Source organism: Episyrphus balteatus, chromosome 1, assembly GCF_945859705.1.
Source record: "Episyrphus balteatus chromosome 1, idEpiBalt1.1, whole genome shotgun sequence".
NCBI lineage: Eukaryota > Metazoa > Arthropoda > Insecta > Diptera > Syrphidae > Episyrphus > Episyrphus balteatus.
The window spans coordinates 15920667-15941147 of NC_079134.1; the positions used below are offsets into that span (position 1 = coordinate 15920667).

The window sequence follows — 20481 nt, forward strand, 5'->3', positions numbered from 1 at the left end:
TACTCGCTAAAGAACAAAAGAATAAACGTTCAATTTTTCATCGAAACCAAAAATATAATAAATAATAATTGGCTTTATGGGACCAATTACAGATTTTACCGTCTCTTCGAACAAAAACCTTTTCAATTAATTTTTTTTTATGAAAACCCTTTATTCTTGCTTTCTATCCCAAATGCAATGTTTTTACCAAATTTCAATAAGCCCATGAATTTTGTTTTTACTAAAAAAAGAAAAAAAAAAAAAAAAAACGCCAACCATGATATTCTTATAGACGCTTTAGATTTCAATCTCAAAAGTAAAATAATTGCTGAATTTCAATAGGGTACCACTCCTATTACTTAGTGTTTCCAATAAACTCATATTTTCCTTACATCTAAAAAAAACACCCTTTCATATGAAAAAAATTTATAGACTTATTTTATTCGCAATTCTTATGGCAAAGACAACTTTTTTAATAAATAAAGTAAGTGTACCTTTTATACCATTGATTTTATTGGGCTTATCGTAGCTTTTCCTTCAAAAAAAAAAAAAAAACAACCTTTAACCTATAATATTTTTATAGACCGCTTAGGTTCTTGTTTTCTGTTTTAATTTAAACATTTCTACCAATTTTTATTGAGGAATCATTTTTGTCCCAGTTGTTCATCATTTCTTTAAAAAAAAACCCCTTTAACTCAATTTAATTTTGTAGACTCTTTATATTCTTATAGTTCTTATAACCAAAGAAATTTTCTTACCAAGTTTAAAAAATTAAAACAAATTATTTCAGCTGTAAAGATACCTTTCTTACACATAACTCAACCCGTCAAAAAAAAAAATACCCTTTCACCAAAAATATAACTTTATAAACTCTTTTTCTCTATTTTATTTAAAAGCTTCATCCCAAATTTCATCAGTGTATCATGTTTTCACATGGTTTTCGATTATATTTTACCTGTTGAAGTCGAAAAACAAGCACCCTTGTTTTTAATCGGCAATAATTTTTCTTAGAACAATCGTATTGAATTTATTTTTATGACATTAGATTCAGCATCAAAAAATAGCTTAAAAACATTATATTCCACAAACAATTTTTTTCCCTCTCTTCCTCGAAAAAAAACATCCTTCCAACAAATTTTTTTTAATAAACTTTTTTAATTCTTGGTTCTTATCACAAAAGCAAAATTTTTGCCAAGTTTCATGAGTGTAACAATTTTTTTTATTTGTTGTTTTACCTGTACTATAGTGATTTCTACAAAATGGCATACCATCAAATTGCATAATTGTTTTGGAGCTCAGTTTGATTTAAGATTTTGTTTTATTCCTTTGAAAAAAGAATTCAATGTTTTTTATTTTTAATATTTTTTTTCGTTTTTATTTGTCAAATGTCTATATAAAAAATCTTCAAAAATTTAGCAAGTTCGTGCTATGAATTTTAAAAATTCATCGATTTCGCACACACTCAAAAAAAAAGTGCCAAAAAACTGCTCTAGTATCGCTAGTATATATATGGTCAATGTGTGCTTTCCGAAAAGTATGCATGTTCTAGATGTCACCCTATCACACTGTAAAAGTGATCAGCAAAATCTAGTAGGATGTGCTAACTAATATAAAAATAGTCGAGTTTTTCAGCTTTTATTTTTTATTTTGCTTAAATTATTCAGACAGCTTTCACCGACAATAAAACAATTTTTACTTGCAATTAAATAATTTTAACTGGGCTCAGAACTTTTCACATGCAATCAAACAGTTTTCGTTTGCATCAAATAGCTTTCAACGGAAATCAACTAACGTCTAGTCTTTAGAATTACCCCTTAGTACTGCACAGAGAAAAATATGACCCGCTAAAAACTAACAGATTGCCATATTGTTTTACCGTCCATACATTTCATAAGGAAATCTTATTAAAATCAACGATTAATAAGGTTTTTTTTTAAGAAGATTTCTTATTATTTTTATAGAGAAAATCTTATTGAAATTTGACTGAAAAGTTGCAACTTAGCACTAGAACAAAAATCGTGATCATTATTTTCATGGCAAGTTGGTTCAGGTGGTAAGGTGGGCGACTAAACGTCCCTTACTTTGGCGGACACTTTGTGGCGGAATCAAAAAAAATTTATCTCATTAATTGTAGCTAATTAAATGCTAATTTGTTGCGCAAACCAAATATTTATAGCTCGCATAGTTTTTGAATTATGGAATTTTCCGCTAAAATAAGTCTGAAGTTAGCGGACAAAATCTGAAATGATTGAAATTAATGAGTTTAGTTGACCTCCAAGTTTGTAGCTCTTTAAATGCTTTTTAAATACATAAACTTGGTTTTTGTAGCTTGAACAGCTTTTTTGTTATTCAAAATTCCGCTAAAATAAGACTGAAGTTAGCGGACGAAAGTAGGAAAATTAATATTTTTTTTAAGCCCGAAATTGTAGCTAATTAAATGCTATTTTGTTGCGCAAAAATTAATTTTGTAGCTCCACTCAGTCATTTTTTATTTCAACTTAAAGTTTGATGAGGCCAGTGGAGACTTTTTTAAAAATACACTTTTTTAAGTTTTTCCTTTTTTCATTAATTGTAGCTTTTGAATACATTATTTTTGATACAAACCCCAATTTTGTAGCACAAACCGTTTTTGAAATATTCTAGATTTTGTTTTAAAAACATAGCTCAAAAGTAACCTTTCAAAATCTAAAAAAATGCGATATTCAAAAATTTTTTCTGTTTTTAAAACCAGAAGAGAAATTCTCTTTTTTTTCAGAATCAGTTTTGCCCAATTGAACGCATTCAGATTGCTTTTTTTTTGCTTCCAGATTGCCAATTAAAAATGCCATTATTTTTAAATTATTAAAGACTAATCGAGCTACAAAATCGAGGTTTTTGGATTTCGTATTAGTCTAGGTTACTTCAAATTTGTGCATAAAAAAATTTTTGAATTTCGCATTTTTTTGGATTTTGAAAGGTTACTTTTGAGCTATGTTTAAAACAAAATCTGGAATATTTCAAAAACGGTTTGTGCTACAAAATTGGGGTTTGTATCAAAAATAATGTATTAAAAAGCTACAATTAATGGAAAAAGGAAAAACTTAAAAAAGTGAATTTTTAAAAAAGTCTCCACTGGCCTCATCAAACCGGAAGTGCACTTCTGAAACTTTAAGTTGAAATAAAAAATGACTGGGTGGAGCTACAAAATTAATTTTTGCGCAACAAATTAGCATTTAATTAGCTACAATTTCGGGCATCAAAAAAATATTAATTTTCCTACTTTCGTCCGCTAACTTCAGTCTTATTTTAGCGGAATTTTGAATAACAAAAAAGCTGTTCAAGCTACAAAAACCAAGTTTATGTATTTGAAAAGCATTTAAAGAGCTACAAACTTGGAGGTCAACTAAACTCATTAATTTCAATCATTTCAGATTTTGTCCGCTAACTTCAGACTTATTTTAGCGGAAAATTCCATAATTCTAAAACTATGCAAGCTACAAATTTTTAGTTTGCGCAACAAATTAGCATTTAATTAGCTACAATTAATGAGATAATTTTTTTTTGATTCCGCCACAAAGTGTCCGCCAAAGTAAAGGACGTGGCGATTTGAAGTCTCCAGTTCGATTACCGGCCTGGTCGTCATTTTTTTTTTCTTCTTTTCAAAACCCTACAAGTGCAGATTTTAAAACAATAAGGAAAACCCGATTGTTTTAATAAGGTTCCTTCTTGGATGAAAACCATACAGGAATCTTATTGTTTTTGTTCTATTTTATGTGGTCTATTTTTCTCTGTGTGGGTGGGAAGGCACTCTAAAAGTTCGATAGTCAGAAGTCTAAAATTATAAACTTGTGCCCCTTGCACTGATCTTTGATATGAACTCGTCGGCGATCATGTATGAAGTGATTATTATGATCGATTGGTATGACCAAGCCTTGCATTTTATTGATTTTCTTTTTGTCAAAAACCCATTCAAAAGTGGGGATCTCCCATTTAAATTTAATTACTGAGGAATCAATCTTAAAAATAACATGAGTACTTACTATACGAGTACTATATTTTATATATCACTGATTCATAAACAAGTTCAGTTGAATTGTTGTTGCTTATTAATAAAATTTACATAACTAATAAGTGAGCGATGATTTAATTCAGCTAATTACGACTAAATTAAAAGAAATTCCAAGAAAAATATTTTTATTTAGAAAAAGGTAATAAAGTGATAAAATATATAACAAATAGATACAGTTGCAAGTATAAAACGATCGATTCAGATTTAACAATCATCAGTTGTAGTCGAAAAGCAGTGTTAACTTATTATTATATCTAACTTGTGTCGTCATCAAAATGAAACTTTTTGTATTCTTCGTAGTATTTCTTGTTGTTGTAACCTGTGCTCAAACCAATACTCCAAAATCCTCAACAGTCTTCTTCGCGGATTTCAAACATTTAGCAAATTCTACAATTAAGTGGGAAAAAAATCCAAATAATTTTGAAATTTTACCATCTAAAGTTAATGCATTGTATAAAATCACTGATAGATATGATGTTGAACTACGGGCATACCCACACATTTTTGGTATCTTTTTTAAACTTAGAGATTTGAATGATCAAATGGGAACTACCGATGATGCCTTCAAACAAATTGGCAACAACACAATTTTAATTGATGCCATATTTGATGAATTGAATACACAAAGAAATGACGAAATATCAGAAATCAACATTTTAATTGATAAGTTCTTAGATGAATACATAACATTATCAGTTGAACTTTTTAATTTGATGTTGAAAAGATCTGAGTACTTGGAGGATAAAGCTGAAGAACTTGCTTCTGATATTGGCAACGCTGTTACCAATTTTGCTGAAAATATCGGAAAGTGTGTGTATATTCGTAAAACTGAATTTAAAGAAATTTATCAGTGTCATCAGAAGGCGAGAGAAATTTATCCAAGTCTAGCAGCTGACTATGCAAAGTTAGTTGATGTCCGTCGTAAAGGTCTCGAACCGTTTAATAGTATAAAATTGGATGATAAGACATCGTTTGATGATTTACTTGAAAAAATAAATACAGAACGATCGAATTTGATGAAACTTATTCAAACAATGAAAGATCAACGTGAAGCTGATGAACCTAACTTATAACTATAAATGTGAAACAGTTTTATATTTTTGCTTTTGCAGAGCTTCTCTTTAATAAAATGTGATAATGTTATTTTAATAACATAAAATAATAAAGTTTAATAAAATAATAAATTTTAACAAAATAATAAATTTTAATAATTATTCTATGTAGAAAGTGCGCACTTTTTTACATTATCAAAACCATTTTTCTTGTTCAGGCTTTTTACAGTATTTTGAAAAACAGAATTGTTGTTCTTTTAAGAAGCAAGCATATTATATTTTCTCTAAAGAACAGAAAATATTTTGATGCTCCTCACTTGCATTATAGCAAGTTTATTGTTATCATGTTTTCTTCTTATCATATCCTTCTCATCTTCTTTTTCTTAGTCTGTTCTTTTGTTTTGCACATGAATTGTTTAACTGAATCATCAATTTTATTACCAATTGTCTTAAATTACTTGATCATTCAAAATTTCCACGTGCAAATCTGTGGTAGTGACCAGTGTAAAGGAAAATGTACAGGTACACAGTGTACTAAAGTACTCCGAACGTCATATATACATGAACCGATAGCGAGTGACAGTGCTATAATATGTGCCATGAAAAGAAGTCAGGTTGTACAACAATCTGTGGTGAACACTCCTTCCGCCGTCAAAAACCGCCCAAAAATTAAAAATTAAAAGAGTGAGTGCTGAAATTTCAAAAGAACCGGTATCATTGGAAGAGATTGACACTATACAAGCTTATCGGTGAGGGTTCGAAATGGAGACTACAAGAAAATTATTGTTAAAAATAATAAAATTGCTCGTATAACAAAAAAGATTAAAGACGTTGGCAGGAATGGGACTTTTTGAAAAATATTTCAAAGTAGATTTGAACAAATAACGCATTAGATTCATTTTTATCGCAGTAGATTTTTATATTTGTATAAAATTTCATAAAAATTAACAAAAACTTAACATTTATTTCTTTTTAAGAAAATATAACAAAAACAGAACAAAAGAAAAATGTATGCATTGACTGCAATCAGAAATACGATCAAACAAAAATAATATGTTCATAACATTTTTACATGAGATTCACGTGGAAATTTTTAACCCGAAACATTTTTGTTCGCACAGAAATTAAAAATATATTGTAAGTTTCCCCCGAATGGAATTTATATTTTCGGCAAAGCTATATCCTTGTGCGTCACTAAAATTTTAGTAAGAAAAGACCTGTCGACTACTTCACTCATTACCTGAAAAAAAGTTCAAACTACGGGGAGTTTTCTGAACGTGAACAACTTTCCGCACGGAACTTATAATAGGGTAAAAGTAAAATTGAAAAATTGAATTTTTTCGGGTGAAATCTTGTTCACATGAAACTCGCTGATTTATTTTAAAACAAAAAGTGCAGTAGATTTTATTTAAAGGCAGTAGATTTGTTTCTTGAAAAAAATGCAGTAGATCTACTGCAATTGCAGCAAAGTCCCATCCCTGGACGTTGGCTATTTAAAAAGAATAGCAAAAAATTTAATTTTGTATTAATTGATTTTTGAAATTTTGCTTCAAAAATTTATGATAAATTTTTTTATTGTAGGCTTAAAGTCACCTAATTTGTTAAAGAATTCAAAAATTTATGTTTTGTTTTACCTAATTTATTCAAAGAATTTTTGTTTTTTTGATTTTTAAATTATTGCTTTTCGTTTGTTTTGTTACAACTCAACAAAATATATTACATATTTTTTCTATTAATTATATTTCTTCGAAGTTGACATTTTTTTTTAAATAATAATTAATATTAAATTGATGTTTTTTTTATTGATAGAGTATTATAATATACAGTATTTTACTCATACATTATTCTGAATTACAGGATTCTGAATTTTCACAAAATTTTGATCATACAGTAATATGATCACACAGTACACTGAACCAAAAAGATACATAAAATTAATGAATTTGTACATTAAATTAATGTAAAAATTCATGGCAAATGAGCCAATGTAAAAATTCATTAAATTTAAGAATCTTTTTAAGAACAAATTCATAAGGGAATGAATATTTCTTAAAAATTAAGAATAAGTTCTTATATTTTAAGAATTCTGTTCATAAACGAATTCAAAAAGTTTTGAACATGTTTAAGAAAAGTTTCTTAGATTTTAAGAAAAGTTTCTTAGATTTAAAGAAAAGTTTCTTAAATTTTAAGAAAAGTTTCTTAGATTTAAAGAAAAGTTTCTTAAATTTTAAGAAGAGTTTCTTAGATTTTAAGAAAAGTTTCTTACATTTTAAGATTATTTCTTAAATTTTATGATTTTTTTCATAAATTTCGTTAAAATTTAAATGAAATGTTGCTTAAATTTTATGAAACAAATCATAAAAACTATGAATTTTTCTTAAAGTTTTATGATTGTTTTCATAAAATGTAATACACTTTTCATTAAAATGTATGCATTTATTTATATAGATGCATATAATATACATTACCATTCCAAGCATTTAATTTGTTCCTGAAAAAAATTGTATTCCAATCAAACAAACAGCCAAAGAAAACAACCCAAAATCTAAAACAAACAAATGAAATAATTTTTAAAAATAAAAGAAATGATTGAGTTTAAACGTAATAAAAATGTTTTATTGGTCACTGTCACTATACATTAATTTTTAAATTTAATTTGTCTTTTTTAATTGATGCATAATCTGGAAAGATAAAAAAAAGTTTGTATTAATAAAATGACTATGTAATATTTGGTTTAAAAAATCGAAATAGGAGGTAGACTTATCTTTTACCTTATTGTAATCGGCAGCATTAGGCTCTGCAGCTGAAAGAAAAAACAATACAAAATTGAATAAGTTGGGGAAAGATCACAATATAAAAAATTTAGGTAGATACATCATTATATAGAATAAAACAAAATTTAAATATTTAAAGGAATTAAATAACATGCAACACTTACTAAATTCTATGTTTTCCAAACATGATGTGTTTGCTTTATTCTGCAATGACAACTTCGGATGTACTGGATCTGTTGCAAACAGCCTTTAAGATGGTTTTTACGGAGCAGTATTTAGTGCCCTTTTGCCGGTTTTATTATAATTCGCTTTTTTGCGAAAATAACATGGTCTCAAATTGAAGATTACTCAAGTGCCTACTCATTTCACAAAAGTATCTAAATTATGTACCTATAACAAAAAAATTTAAAATATATTTAATATAGGTATAAAAGAAAGAAATGTTTAACATGTTATGTTTTTATACTTATCTAAGTATATGAGAAAGAGGCAACGTGAACCAACAATAATTTCAACTGTTGAATGTCTTATACTCTTCAAAATTGTTTACGTGGTTTAAAATGCATAACACATAATAAATATTGTTTTTTATTCACAAATTTGTTTCGGCAGCGACCGTCCACTTTGAATATCAGATGTTAAACTAAATCCGCAGAGAAATCCTTCTAAGGCATAGATTCAAAACAACAGTTATTATTTTCTAGATTGATGAAAAAATACATAGACTTTAAGAAAATATACTTAAAAACTCAAAAGGTAAGAATTTTTTTCATAAATTATGTGTATACTTTCATAAAATTTAATGAATTAATTCTTAAATTTTGGAAAAATATGAATTTCGAACTTAAAAAGTATGAACAGATTCTTAGATTTTAAGAATAAGTTCTTAATACCGAATGCAGGATAACGGTAAAATTTTCGTTATTTTTCAATTAATGAAAAAATACATTCATTTTAAGAAAAAAATACATTCATTTTAAGAAAAAATACTTAAAAACACAAAATTTATGAACTCCTTACAAATGTAATTTTAAAAATAGATTTTTCTCAATTTTAGAAGGGAAAAAAGTCAATTTCAAAAATTATTTTAACTCAAAATACAACTGAATGGAAAATAATAGTGAATTTCATTCATAAAAGTTTGTCCAGATTCTATGATTCAGCAAAATATTCTTTCAAATTGGAGCTAGAAGTTTATGAATTAATTCATAAACCTTCGTATTTGTTCTTAAAAAAAATTCATTAAAATTTTTTCCATAGGAAAATTTTTATGAAAACTGATTCTTAAATTTTATGAATTTTTCTTAAATCTAAACTTTTTTTTTAAGAATTTGTGCTTAAATTTAATGAATTTTTCTTAAAAATGTATGAATTTTGGTTTATGAACAAGATTCATAGTTTTTAAGAATAATAATTTTTTCAGTGTATCATACAGTATTATACAGAATTTTGAAATACAGCAATACGACCCGCTTCCGCAGAGTTTTGCATTGCAGTATTTTGGTCATACAGTATTTTGTACACAGAATTTTGAAATATAGTATTCTGACTTAAAATATTTTAAATACAGTATTATTGTTTATTACGTATTATACAGTATTTTGAACCCAACCCATTTATAGTACATACCAAGTTTGAAGAGAATCGAGCCATCCGTTAAGTCGGTAGCTCCTTTTACAAGCAGGATTTTGTTTTGTTATTGTTTCGCAAATAAATACAATGATCTGATCTGGATCACGAAGAAAATAATACAGGTACTATTAAAATTTCAAACTTTGAGAAGCCTTCCACTAGTATTTTCTATGTGACTTTGAAAAAGGTTGATGTTGATCATATCCACTTGAGTTGATGATGATTAGTATTTACCACGGACCTTATTCTTTTGTATAAGAAAAATTGTTTGAGCATATTTAGTTACGGTTTCTATAAAAACTGTTTTCCATCTTTCGATACCTGTTTAAATCTTTTCAATATCTTTTGTATTGCCCGAGATATCTTATAATGAAGTTTGTGGGTTTGGCTTCATATATCATAGAGGAGATAATGACGTTTTAAAATTTATAAAAATACCAAACAACTGAGGATATCTCGGGCAGTAAAAAAGCTATCGGAAAGATTTAAACAGATTTAAAAAGGTGGAAAATAGTTCTTATAAAAACCGTTACTAAATATGCTCAAACAATTTTACTTATATAAATGAATAAGGTCCGAAGTACTGCATTTTCTAACGGTAATATTTCAAAAACGGGAGCTGATGAATTTTTTTTGACTTCGGATTCGAGTTCAGCACACCGAAAACCTTCAGAAAAGTATATTTTTGTTCCGGCAACAAAAAAAAAGTTTAATTTTGTTAACCAGTGTAATTTATCATTTTTTTTTGAGCGACTTATAAATAACTTATGTTTTAATACTATTTTCCTCATAGTTTTATGAATCATAGAACTTGAAACTGTTGCTAGCCCCTTGTTCTGAAATTTAAAGAGTGATAAGAGATGAAAAATATATAGTCAGCATCACTTAATACCTTTGCTTTGTTCTCCATACACCATTATCCATCCAGGTTTAGAATTTAAAACGTTATAAGACCTCCGAAGTTCTAACTCAACGCATAGTTCATTACTAGGATCATATTCATAATAAATCACAGCTTTATCTCGAGCATTACTGAACTTAATGGACTGGAAAATCATTAAAATTATTAAACTAAAAAGAAACAAAAAAAGTTTTGAAAAGCCTTTACCTTGATATCTTCGTTAAGATTTTCAATTTCATTAAAACTCGTCTCAGTGAATGCATAACCAGATTGAACATTAATATCAATTATTACAAATTTACTATGAGTATCATTTGTAAGAACACTCGAACATATCGTCAAATAATTGAATACTTTTGAATAATACTCAAGTGATATATTGGTTGAATAAATTGAAGAAGTTTGATTTTGTGGTAAAAGATTGTAAACATAGTTTACATCTACAAGTGCAAAACCATGACCTTTGCTTTTTAGTTTGATATTTCGAGAGCTTGAAGTAAGCTGAAAAAATTCTTGGATTTTATTAGAAGACCAAGGAAAATAAGAATTTACCTCAAACTTCTGTAAAACTTCTGAATTTTCTTTGGTTAGTAGAAAGTCTCCTGATTTATTTTGATCATCCTTAAAACTTATATTGAGGTTTGTATCGCTTAGGAGAAGCTTTTTCACAAAGGTTATAAGTGTATTTAGAGCTACCATGTGAATTATCGACGATTCTTCATTTTTCGATAGTATCAAGCCTCTAGCTATGTGGAGTAAGTTTTGTTCTGGTATTTCCTGAGATTCAAACACCTTCATCAAGCTTTCAGTAGTTGTTTCAAGATGTGATTGGAGTGTTTCCGACTTTGTCCATTGTTCTTGGTCATCTTAAATAAAATTAAAAAAAACTTACTTCGTCCTTAAATTACTGAAAAAGTTGATAAATACTTGTCAAATGTGCTTTGGAAGTTAAAATTTTTAGATAATCTTCAGCCTTTTCATGCTCTCCCAAAAACAAAACATAGGCTGCCATAACAGAAATTGGAGTGTATTCCAAATTACTCCAAATATCATTTAAGTACTCAAGACCTTTAGAAACCGTTTCATTGTATTTTGTTCTTGAATCCTATTTTAAAGAAGAGTTTTATTTAAGACTTGGGGTCGAAGAAAGTCAAAACATCTTACTTCGTCCATTAGAAATACCATCAATCCAAAAGCTGTCAACTTTACATCGTCTTCTAAACTATTCTCCGATTTATAGCATCCATTTTTTTGTTGTTTAGATTGTAGATAATCCAAACCTCTGTTCATAACCTTATCCTGAACATAGACAAAATCTTGTGCCAATTGCAATCCCCACAAACTAAATATAGTTTGCCAAATGTCACCAGTTCTTTCAGTTTTTCGTTCAAAAAGTCCAAAAGAACCATCCAAATACTTAAAAGACAGCTGATTCTGGTAGCCAAGTTCAAGATTCTGACGAATTTTAATTTCTAAACTTGGATCTGAATAGTTTAAAACCTGTAGAAAAAAGTTGTTAAAAACACATTTCCATCAATGAAATTATCACAAACATTTAAATACTTCAAAACAATGGAATTAGAGACAATAAGTTTCATATTGTCTTCACCATTTCCATAGGGAACCCGAGCAAGTTTTTGAAGAATCATCATCAAAGGTCGAAATATATCTCCAACTACTGAGAGTTCAATTCTTTGAGATCCCGGAACAGCGTTTTCGGGAATATCAATCGTGATTTCGTCTTCTAGGGAGCCTTCTTCGGGAAGATGAACCAAATATGACTTTGACATTTCTTGAGGTATACCTTGAGGTTCGACAAGAAGCGTCTTTTGAACGGTGTCACTTGCTTTAGACGACATAGCTTTGACAGTTATATTGTATTGTCCTCTTTTGAGGGGTTTCAGGAAATATGTAAATTTGTCCCTTTTCTGTGACGGAATAAGCTTTGAGACTATTTGTTTAGTTGTAGAGATATCATCACTGTGTTCCAGAATATCAAGGTCTTCAATATTACTTTCAATTGTCAAATTTGTCAAAGCATCTTGAGACATATAATTGCTGATTGAACTTCAATTATTTCATCTGATACAAATAGTATATCAATTTTTGAAGCTTAAAACCTTAAAATTTTATTTTACCTTCTTTGACCAAGCTTGGTAAATCAAATGAAACAAAGAATTGTTGAAAAACTCTAAGATCTGTTATGTTCTTTGTGAAAGATAGTCCTGTTTCAGGATGAAGTGAGAAGGCAGTTAAAGCCCATGTGGTGATAGTGTCTGGTGTTTTCTCCATAAAACTTAAGCCTCCCTCTGGAGTTCTGTAACGGTTTTTTTTTTTTAAGTATTTTAACAATGAAAAACTTTTTTTTACCTTTCAAAATCCTTATACAACCAACTTTCTGGGAAAAATTTTCGAACGAGTTCTTTTTCACCACCGCCTCCAGCATCCTCTAGAAACATATTTTTTATTTATTAGACTTTGACGTTTTAAAAATTAAGTCATCTTACCATCTCCTCCAGCTCCATTTTCTCTATTAGATAGAAATACATTGGAGAAAGTTATAATAGTTGCTGTAATACCATACATTGGGATAGGATATCCCTTAACAGAATTCACTCTTCTTAATTGTTCAGTGACAAAATCTTGATCTAAAATTTCTTCTTTATCAACATTTTGTAAAGCACTACGATCGAGTCCCATTAAACCAACGTAGGATCCTTCATTTGTGGTAACATTTATGAAAACTGACGAACCAGGTGTTGTTTCAATTTCGGTTGAAATTTCAATCTGAGGAAAAAAATGAATCATTTAAGGTGGTTCTAAATTCGATCAAATGGGTCATTTAATTTTTGTTTTCTTAAATGTAAGTTATTATTTTAACAAAATTAATATTTTAAATTTTTTGTGCCAAAAAAAATAGAATCAATTTTTTTTTTTCAAGGACCTTAAATTATGGAAGGGGAAATTATTATCAGAAAATCTGGATAAAGTATGTTATTTTTAGTTAATTCAAAGTATTAATTTTGATCCCAATATATTTGCCTAGAGCATTTTTATAGATGAAAATTCTTTATTCAAATATTCTAGCTCATATCCAAAAGTTTAAATAAATATTTTCAAAAACCATTTTTGTTTTTTAATTAATGTTAATTCATGTACGAAAAATTTTCGTATTTTGTATTTTTTGGTCACTGGGGCGTATGTGGAACATTTTTTTAGGTACTAAGTTGTTTAAACAAAAACTAAACAATTAAACAGTAAAAATAATTTAAGTTTCGCTTAAATGCAATTCATCTATTTATAAAAGAATAGCAAATAGAGATAGCTACGCGATTACACTGAACCAAATACTTACGTAAATACAAATAAAAAATTCGTCGAGCCAACGAAAATTTAATTAATTTTCAGCCGATGAAAAATTTAATTGGCTCAACGAAATTGCTTTCATACATTAATGAAGAATTTCATCAATCAACGAAAACTGTTGTACTTTAATGAAATTTTTCATAAAAGTTTTTGATCGAGAATTAATGAATTTTTACATCACTTTACGAAATTTTTTCATCGATTAACGTAAAATTTAACTAACCAAGGTGATATTTTTCGTTAGTGTATTTTTTGGTTACTTTATGAAAAGAACTTTCGTTAGCTAACGAATTTTTTTGTAAATTTTATGAATATTTTAATTAAATTAACAAAACTTTTCGTTGTATTAATAATTTTTTTAGTAGATTATACTTGCATTCTTTGCGTAGAACTCCGAATTTTTTAGTTAACCTACAAAATTTTTCATTCATTTTCTGTAGTTTTTAATTTTGGAATAAAAAAACCTGAAATTCAGAAAATCGTAACCATAAAAAAAAGCATACTTTGAATTTTTTAATAAATTGGCGTTTCGTCCCGGTGGAGCTCACTTGGACTCATCAGTTGACTTATCGTGAGACACCTTATCAATACGCAAATATTTTTTATATTCAGCTCAACTTACATAGATTTTTAAACAAAAACCTAATGTGAAATATATTCAGCAAGATTAAATTTTTAATCATTAAAACAGAAATGCACCCAAGTCTAAGTTTTTTTTTTTTTTTAAGGCAACGATTTTTTTTCGTTTACTGATGTATTTTTTCATAAGCCAATGCAATATTTCATATGAAGAATTTTCATAAGCTTATGAAGATTTTCGTTAGTTAATGTTGAATGTCATAAGTTAATGAATTTTTTCATTACTTGTTTAAAACTTTGATAAAGTAAGGAAAAAATTCTTATTTTTATTCTTTAAAATGAGTATGAAATTTTTCTTTAATTGATGAATCTTTTCATTAAATTGGATTTTTTGGCACTAAAAAGGGAGAAAAAGTGTATGAAACGTTTTCATTAATAATTGATGAAGGTTTTCATATTACGAAAAATTACATATTTTCGTTGAGCCAACGAAAGTTTCGTTGGGCCAACGAAAATGTAGTGTATGAAACGATTTTCGTAATTTTACGAAATTTATTATTTTCAGTGTATAAAAAAAAAATCTGGTAAATAAGAGTAAGAATAGCTGCGTTCCTTTGGAGGCATTTAATTATTCCTATTAATATTACTTTATTACTAAACAGTCAAAAACTTTATTTTTTTGTATGAGATTTGACTGAATGCTCATATTAAAAAGTGGCTTTATTTATAATGACTTTATGCTGTTTACTTTTCTTTAAGGCAGAGGCGTACGTTGAGTTGCCGGGGCCCCGGAGCAAGACTTAATTTTTAGGCTCCTTTGAAATTTGTAGACCAGGGTCGATAATTTTTTAAACCAAAAAAAATCATAGTAGAATGAAACCCATTGGAAAAGGAGGTGAATACGGTGAAAATTAAAGGAAAAATAAATTACGGGCGAGTAATTTAAAGTCAAATAAGGTAAATAAATTAATATTTTAAATCAAATAAATTACAGTGTATTTGGGACATAATAAGGTAAGTTTTCACCAAATTTCGTAGAAAAAATTTTTGTTTTTGAAAAAGATAAAAATAAAAAACCAAAAACCATTAAAAACTCAACCCACCCACTTCCCGAACTCGACTCGCCCGTAATTTATTTTTCCTTTAATTTTCATCATATTCACCTCCTTTTCCAATGGGTTTCAGTTTACTATGATTTTTTTGTACTTTTTAATGTTTTTGAAGGCATCGACACTGGTCTATTGGGGCCCCTTTGATATAGAAAATAAGAACAAATAAAAAAGTTTGTATACGCGCTCCATTTTTTTGTGGGCCCCTGATGTATCATTTGTTGGTCGCTAAGATTATTCAAGTAACATTTTTCTTAAAAAAAAAGATTTTTTGTTGGGCCCCTGAGGTAGTATTGTTTTTTAGATGAAATATTATGTGGCTGCATTACAATGAAGAATATAATTTGTGTCTCTTGTGTCCGAAGTGATTCATGTCTTTTTGCTTCGTTACTTTTATAATAATTTGACTTATCTGTATTGTCTCCAGTCGGGGCCCTGGCCTGTCGGGGGCCCCGGGGCACTGCCCAGGTTGCCCCAATGGTGTGTACGCCCCTGCTTTAAGGATTTGCTGTTAAAATTAACACTTACGAGTACTTATATTTGATATATTTGAGAAGTTCCGATTTTAACGGAACACAAACGACTCTAAGAATTTCCATTTAAAAAATGCGTGTTCTTTGGCATAAAAGGCCCTACTTGGAAAATAAAAAAAATATTTCTGAACCGTTATGTACTTGCCATCGAACACATTTTTTTAATTTCTGACTTTTTTCGGAAACGACTCATCTGATTTCAACGAAAATTTTTGTTAAAACATTTAAGTAACCTTAAAATTAAAATAAAGCTAAATTTTTCAAATTAATAGTTTTTCAATTAAAAAAAAAACACTCAATTTTTTTTTTTTTGAAATCAAATTTCTTGAAAACGTACTTATGAATTTTCTTGAAATTATGTTTTTAAATGTACTATTTTAATGGTGTAGGGAAATTAATTGCATACTTGGTTTGTAGCTCAAAACCTTTTAAAAAATGTTTTTATTATTTAAAACAACAAATTTTATGTTAAGTTTTTATTAAATTTCTTATAAAATTAAATTAAAAATACTTTTTTATGAATTATAACGTTAAAAAATTTTATTAGTCTAAGTGACGTCTATTTTATTTAGTGTTGTATTGATAAGTAGTTACATAAAAATGGCATTTATAAACTTTATTTCTTACATTTTGTTCAAAAAAAAAAAAAAAAAAAAAATATTCTAAAAGCATGTTCGTGCGATACAGTAGTCCATTTTCTTGTATAAAAGATTTTATAAAATATTTATTTCATCTGAAAACTATTTTTTTTAAAAGTGTTCCAAAAAGTCAAATAAAGCTGTAATTTTGAAATGAAAACTGGGCATTAAGGCATTAACTGTATGCAAGACTACTCACCGAATTTTGAACAGCTCTTTTTATGACAACATCCTTCAGCTGTCCACCAAATTTCATATTTTTTATATGATGAGCATAGATTGTTATCTTGGGAACCATTGAAAATGTAGCTTTCAGGCGAAGAATATACGTTGTTTGGTTATCCGGGACCTAATATATGGTTTAGTAGGTGGAATAAGGAACAAACATTTTAAGCCAAACTTACAAATATCCGTTCCGATTGAATTATATCTCCTCTTGATACAATATCATATGAAAACTCATCAAATGGTTCTGGATTTGTGATTTTTATTTCAAACTCTTTTCCTTCTTCGGGACTTTTATTTAAAAAAAAAAATATATATAATACAGTCAAGATTTTATGTAATATTTTTACCTTTCCGTCAAAATTTCCATATCAAATCCCTTAGTTTTACTATACATTTTAATTGTTTTAGATTTGATTCCTTGAAAAACTGCGTACAAATAACATTCGTTATAGTTTTTATTCGTTACATTTACCACAAAATCTATTCCATCCTCATTTTTGTAATCCACTTTAGTTTTATCAAAATTTCCTAAATTACGATTGTAACCTATTACTTCGCCACATCCAACAACAATTTCAATTGGCGTCTTGGGCTCCTCAATTAAGCTATTCGTAATATCTTTAACGAAAGCTTTAACCTAAAAGTATACATTTTACTATGAATTTGGGACTTAAAATTTATATAACCTTAATCTTGATAACTTCCTTATCTGGATCAAATTCCTCTGGAGCTTCAAGTTCAAAGTAATAAGGATTGGCATTTATTTGAACTTCAGTTCCTGCCGAAACTTTTTCCTCACTTAAATCGTCTATTACTGTGACATCTGCATTGAATGCATGTGGTGGCTCGGGAAATGAATACGGACTTAGCTCTTTTTGACTTTTACTTTTATCTTCATATTCCAATTCAAGATCGTTTTTGAAATCTAAGAAAATTGTGGTATTTCCATGGATTTGTAAATCTTGTGTAATTGTTGGAAAACGTTGATTAAACACCGGATAGAATGTCAGCGATAAGCTTCCTTTTACCGGTTCACCATAAAAATAGCTGAAAATTTAAGAATTTTTTGAAAAGTTCTTTTTTGAGCTTAGTTTTTGAAAACTTGATGATCAAAAAATCGAGTTAGTAAAATACAGGAAAATTTTATTTCAAACATACTTAGCACTGATATCCAATTTAATTTGATCCTTTTCCTTCTCGGTGGCAACTATTTTCGAGTCGATATTAACATTAAATTTTGGCAGGACATATCTGTCAACATCGAAAGTTTTTTTCGCAGCAATTCCATAACCATCCACTTCTATTTTCCAAACTCCCAAAACAGGATAGTTAGAAAGTTTAACAATATTATATTCTGCATCCTGTTATATAAATAAAAGTTAATAATTTCACCTTGTTTTAACTTTTAACGAACTTACATAAACTTCTATGTTTATATTTCGATTGTCCTTTAAAGGTCTTGTCAATTGATCAATACAAATAACACGAAATTGTACCAAATCACCTGGTTTATATTTGAACTTATTAGTTTGAATTAAAGTCCAATATTTATCTGGTTGATATTGAACTAAAGCTGAGTCTTTGCTTATGATACCGCGATATCCAAATACATCTAGATTCACAAATTGATAATCTAGATCAGGTGCAGTAAATTCTATTAATTTTGTCGTTCCCGGTTTAACTTCAACACTTTCAAAATCATATAGTTTTTTGCTGGATATGAAAGTTGAAAGACTAAAGTTAAACCAACAACTTTTATGGAAGTCATTTAATGTGAGGGATACATGAAATGGAGAATTTGCACGAATTTCTGCTGGTGCGACAATTGTATAAAATCTGGAGAAAGAAAACAATTTAAAAATAATTATTTTACACATTTTTTGGTTTGAGTTGAATTTTTTATGAATTTAGATTTTTTGATATTTCGTTTCGTTTTTTTTGTCCTAAGTTAAATTTAGTTTTAATTTTGTATTAATCTATATTTATATGTATATACTTAAGTTTAATATTATGTAGTATAGCTCTAAAGTCTTAATTTACGTAGAGTAAACGTAAGACCATAAAAACCGCGTTTGAAATTAGTTATACAGAACATGTCGAAAAAAATTTAAGTTAGATAAGAAAATTTCATTAAAATCAAATCTTTTAAAGAAAATAAAAATAAACAATTAAAAACGGTCTCACAATGTAATGGATACTTAATTGATGTAATCAGGTTAGAACGCTTTTCACACATTCTATTGAACAAACACAATGTAAGTTTGGCCCTCAATACATGTTTTGTTTGCATCCAAAATGACCATTTATCGGATTCAAATTTATGGATTTTTATTTCAAAAACGTTTTGTTTACTTTTTATCTCCAAAAACCAGAATTTATGATTCATTTTGAGGAAACAATAAACAAACACTAATTCAATTTTGATCTAAAATTCAACTACCAGTTAATGTAGATTAACTTAAGATTTGCGAACCGGTTGGTTGACACTAACACGCTTCGGTTTTTTATTTCATTTTCATTAAATTGTAAACAAAACTTGATGAATTTTTTAATTTTAAACCAACCCTTTTTTATTTGATGATACTCCAATAATAAAACTGAATATTATTGAGACAATTCCAAACCGTGTCAAATAATGTACTTTCATTTTGATTCCGCAAATAATTTAAAGTTGAACTAACACCGAAGACACAGACATAACGACTGATCAGTTAGCAAGATGTTTATAACTTGACACTGGATACCGGTAGCACAAGTAGATGTTGCGTGATGAAATAATTTATTCTCATATAAAATTGTCGATGACTTATAGACATAAGATAATTAAAGCTGTAATTACTATACCTACCTGTTTTAAGGAATTTATTGAAAGATTCAGCTTAAAATGATGCATAATTTTGGGCGTCCTTAAGAAAATAATATTGATGGTATGTAGTATATGAACAAATCAAAGTTTTTTGCAGGTTTTAAATTTATGAAGGCTAAATACAATGTAAAATTCTAGTTTAAGCTGAGCGAACTATGCTCATATTCATAGTTCGAGTAATACTTATTCTTAAATAAGAAATTTTGATTATTTCTGGATGAAAATGGTCTAAAAATTAGTTCAGAAATTTTGAGATCCAAATTATCAAAATTAACCTAATTTTAGTTTTCAATTTTAGCATTTTTATTGATATAACGCCTTGGGTTTTAAACAGTGTGTTTAAAAATATAATATTAGAGATACAAAAATCTGATTTTGCTTATTTCAAAGCTTATAACCTGAAGGTGAATTTTTAAAAAGGACTTAAAAAAAAATCGATCATTTAATAGGGTAAATAGGGGTAAAACGACATTGCAAAAAAGTGGTTATTTTTTAAACGCGACGTAGTAGAATTTTGAATTTTTTTTTAAATCGATATATAAATTTATTGTTAGGCTGATAAAGATATTGAAAAAAATTCTAAAAAACTTTAAATTAAATTTAGAAAGTGTTTCTTAAAACAAAAATATGAGTTAGACCTCCGAAAAAGTGCTTATAGTTTTTACAGAAAATTTAAAGAACACAAATCAGGGGTCTACTACGGATTTTTTTTTTCAAGAGCGCTGCGTTTTGAAATATGAATTTTTGAAATTTAATACTCGTTTTTTTTCAACTGT

At 28.0% G+C, this 20481-nt stretch overlaps 2 protein-coding genes across 2 annotated transcripts; both read right to left on the bottom strand.

Moving 5' to 3' along the window:
- Positions 1-10213: 10213 nt before the first annotated feature.
- LOC129917077 (ovostatin homolog 2-like) lies at positions 10214-13167 on the bottom strand. The gene is made up of 10 exons (XM_055997403.1): positions 12894-13167; positions 12757-12835; positions 12525-12703; positions 11940-12444; positions 11551-11886; positions 11314-11491; positions 10939-11252; positions 10594-10887; positions 10378-10531; positions 10214-10321 (listed from the first exon to the last, which is right to left on the bottom strand). The coding sequence occupies exons 4-10, from the start codon at positions 12435-12437 to the stop codon at positions 10281-10283; spliced, it is 1815 nt and encodes a 604-aa protein (XP_055853378.1). The 5' UTR covers positions 12438-12444; positions 12525-12703; positions 12757-12835; positions 12894-13167; the 3' UTR covers positions 10214-10280.
- Positions 13168-16753: 3586 nt separating this feature from the next.
- On the bottom strand, positions 16754-17458 carry LOC129917084 (uncharacterized). Its single transcript, XM_055997416.1, has 3 exons — positions 17187-17458; positions 17016-17127; positions 16754-16960 (listed from the first exon to the last, which is right to left on the bottom strand). Exons 1-3 carry the CDS (start codon positions 17231-17233, stop codon positions 16787-16789), a joined length of 333 nt encoding a protein of 110 aa, XP_055853391.1. The 5' UTR covers positions 17234-17458; the 3' UTR covers positions 16754-16786.
- Positions 17459-20481: the final 3023 nt, after the last annotated feature.

Bases quoted from the DNA above. Each gene is read 5' to 3' on its own strand.
- LOC129917077 (XM_055997403.1), bottom strand. From the start codon at position 12,437: ATGTCTCAAGATGCTTTGACAAATTTGACAATTGAAAGTAATATTGAA. The intron at 11,492-11,550 runs GTAAGATGTTTT...TCTTTAAAATAG, and splicing joins TGGTATTTCTAATGGACGAA to GATTCAAGAACAAAATACAA. The intron at 10,322-10,377 runs GTATTAAGTGAT...TTTAAATTTCAG, and splicing joins GTATGGAGAACAAAGCAAAG to AACAAGGGGCTAGCAACAGT.
- LOC129917084 (XM_055997416.1), bottom strand. From the start codon at position 17,233: ATGTATAGTAAAACTAAGGGATTTGATATGGAAATTTTGACGGAAAG. The intron at 17,128-17,186 runs GTAAAAATATTA...TTTAAATAAAAG, and splicing joins ATGGAAATTTTGACGGAAAG to TCCCGAAGAAGGAAAAGAGT. The intron at 16,961-17,015 runs GTAAGTTTGGCT...ACCATATATTAG, and splicing joins TTCAATCGGAACGGATATTT to GTCCCGGATAACCAAACAAC.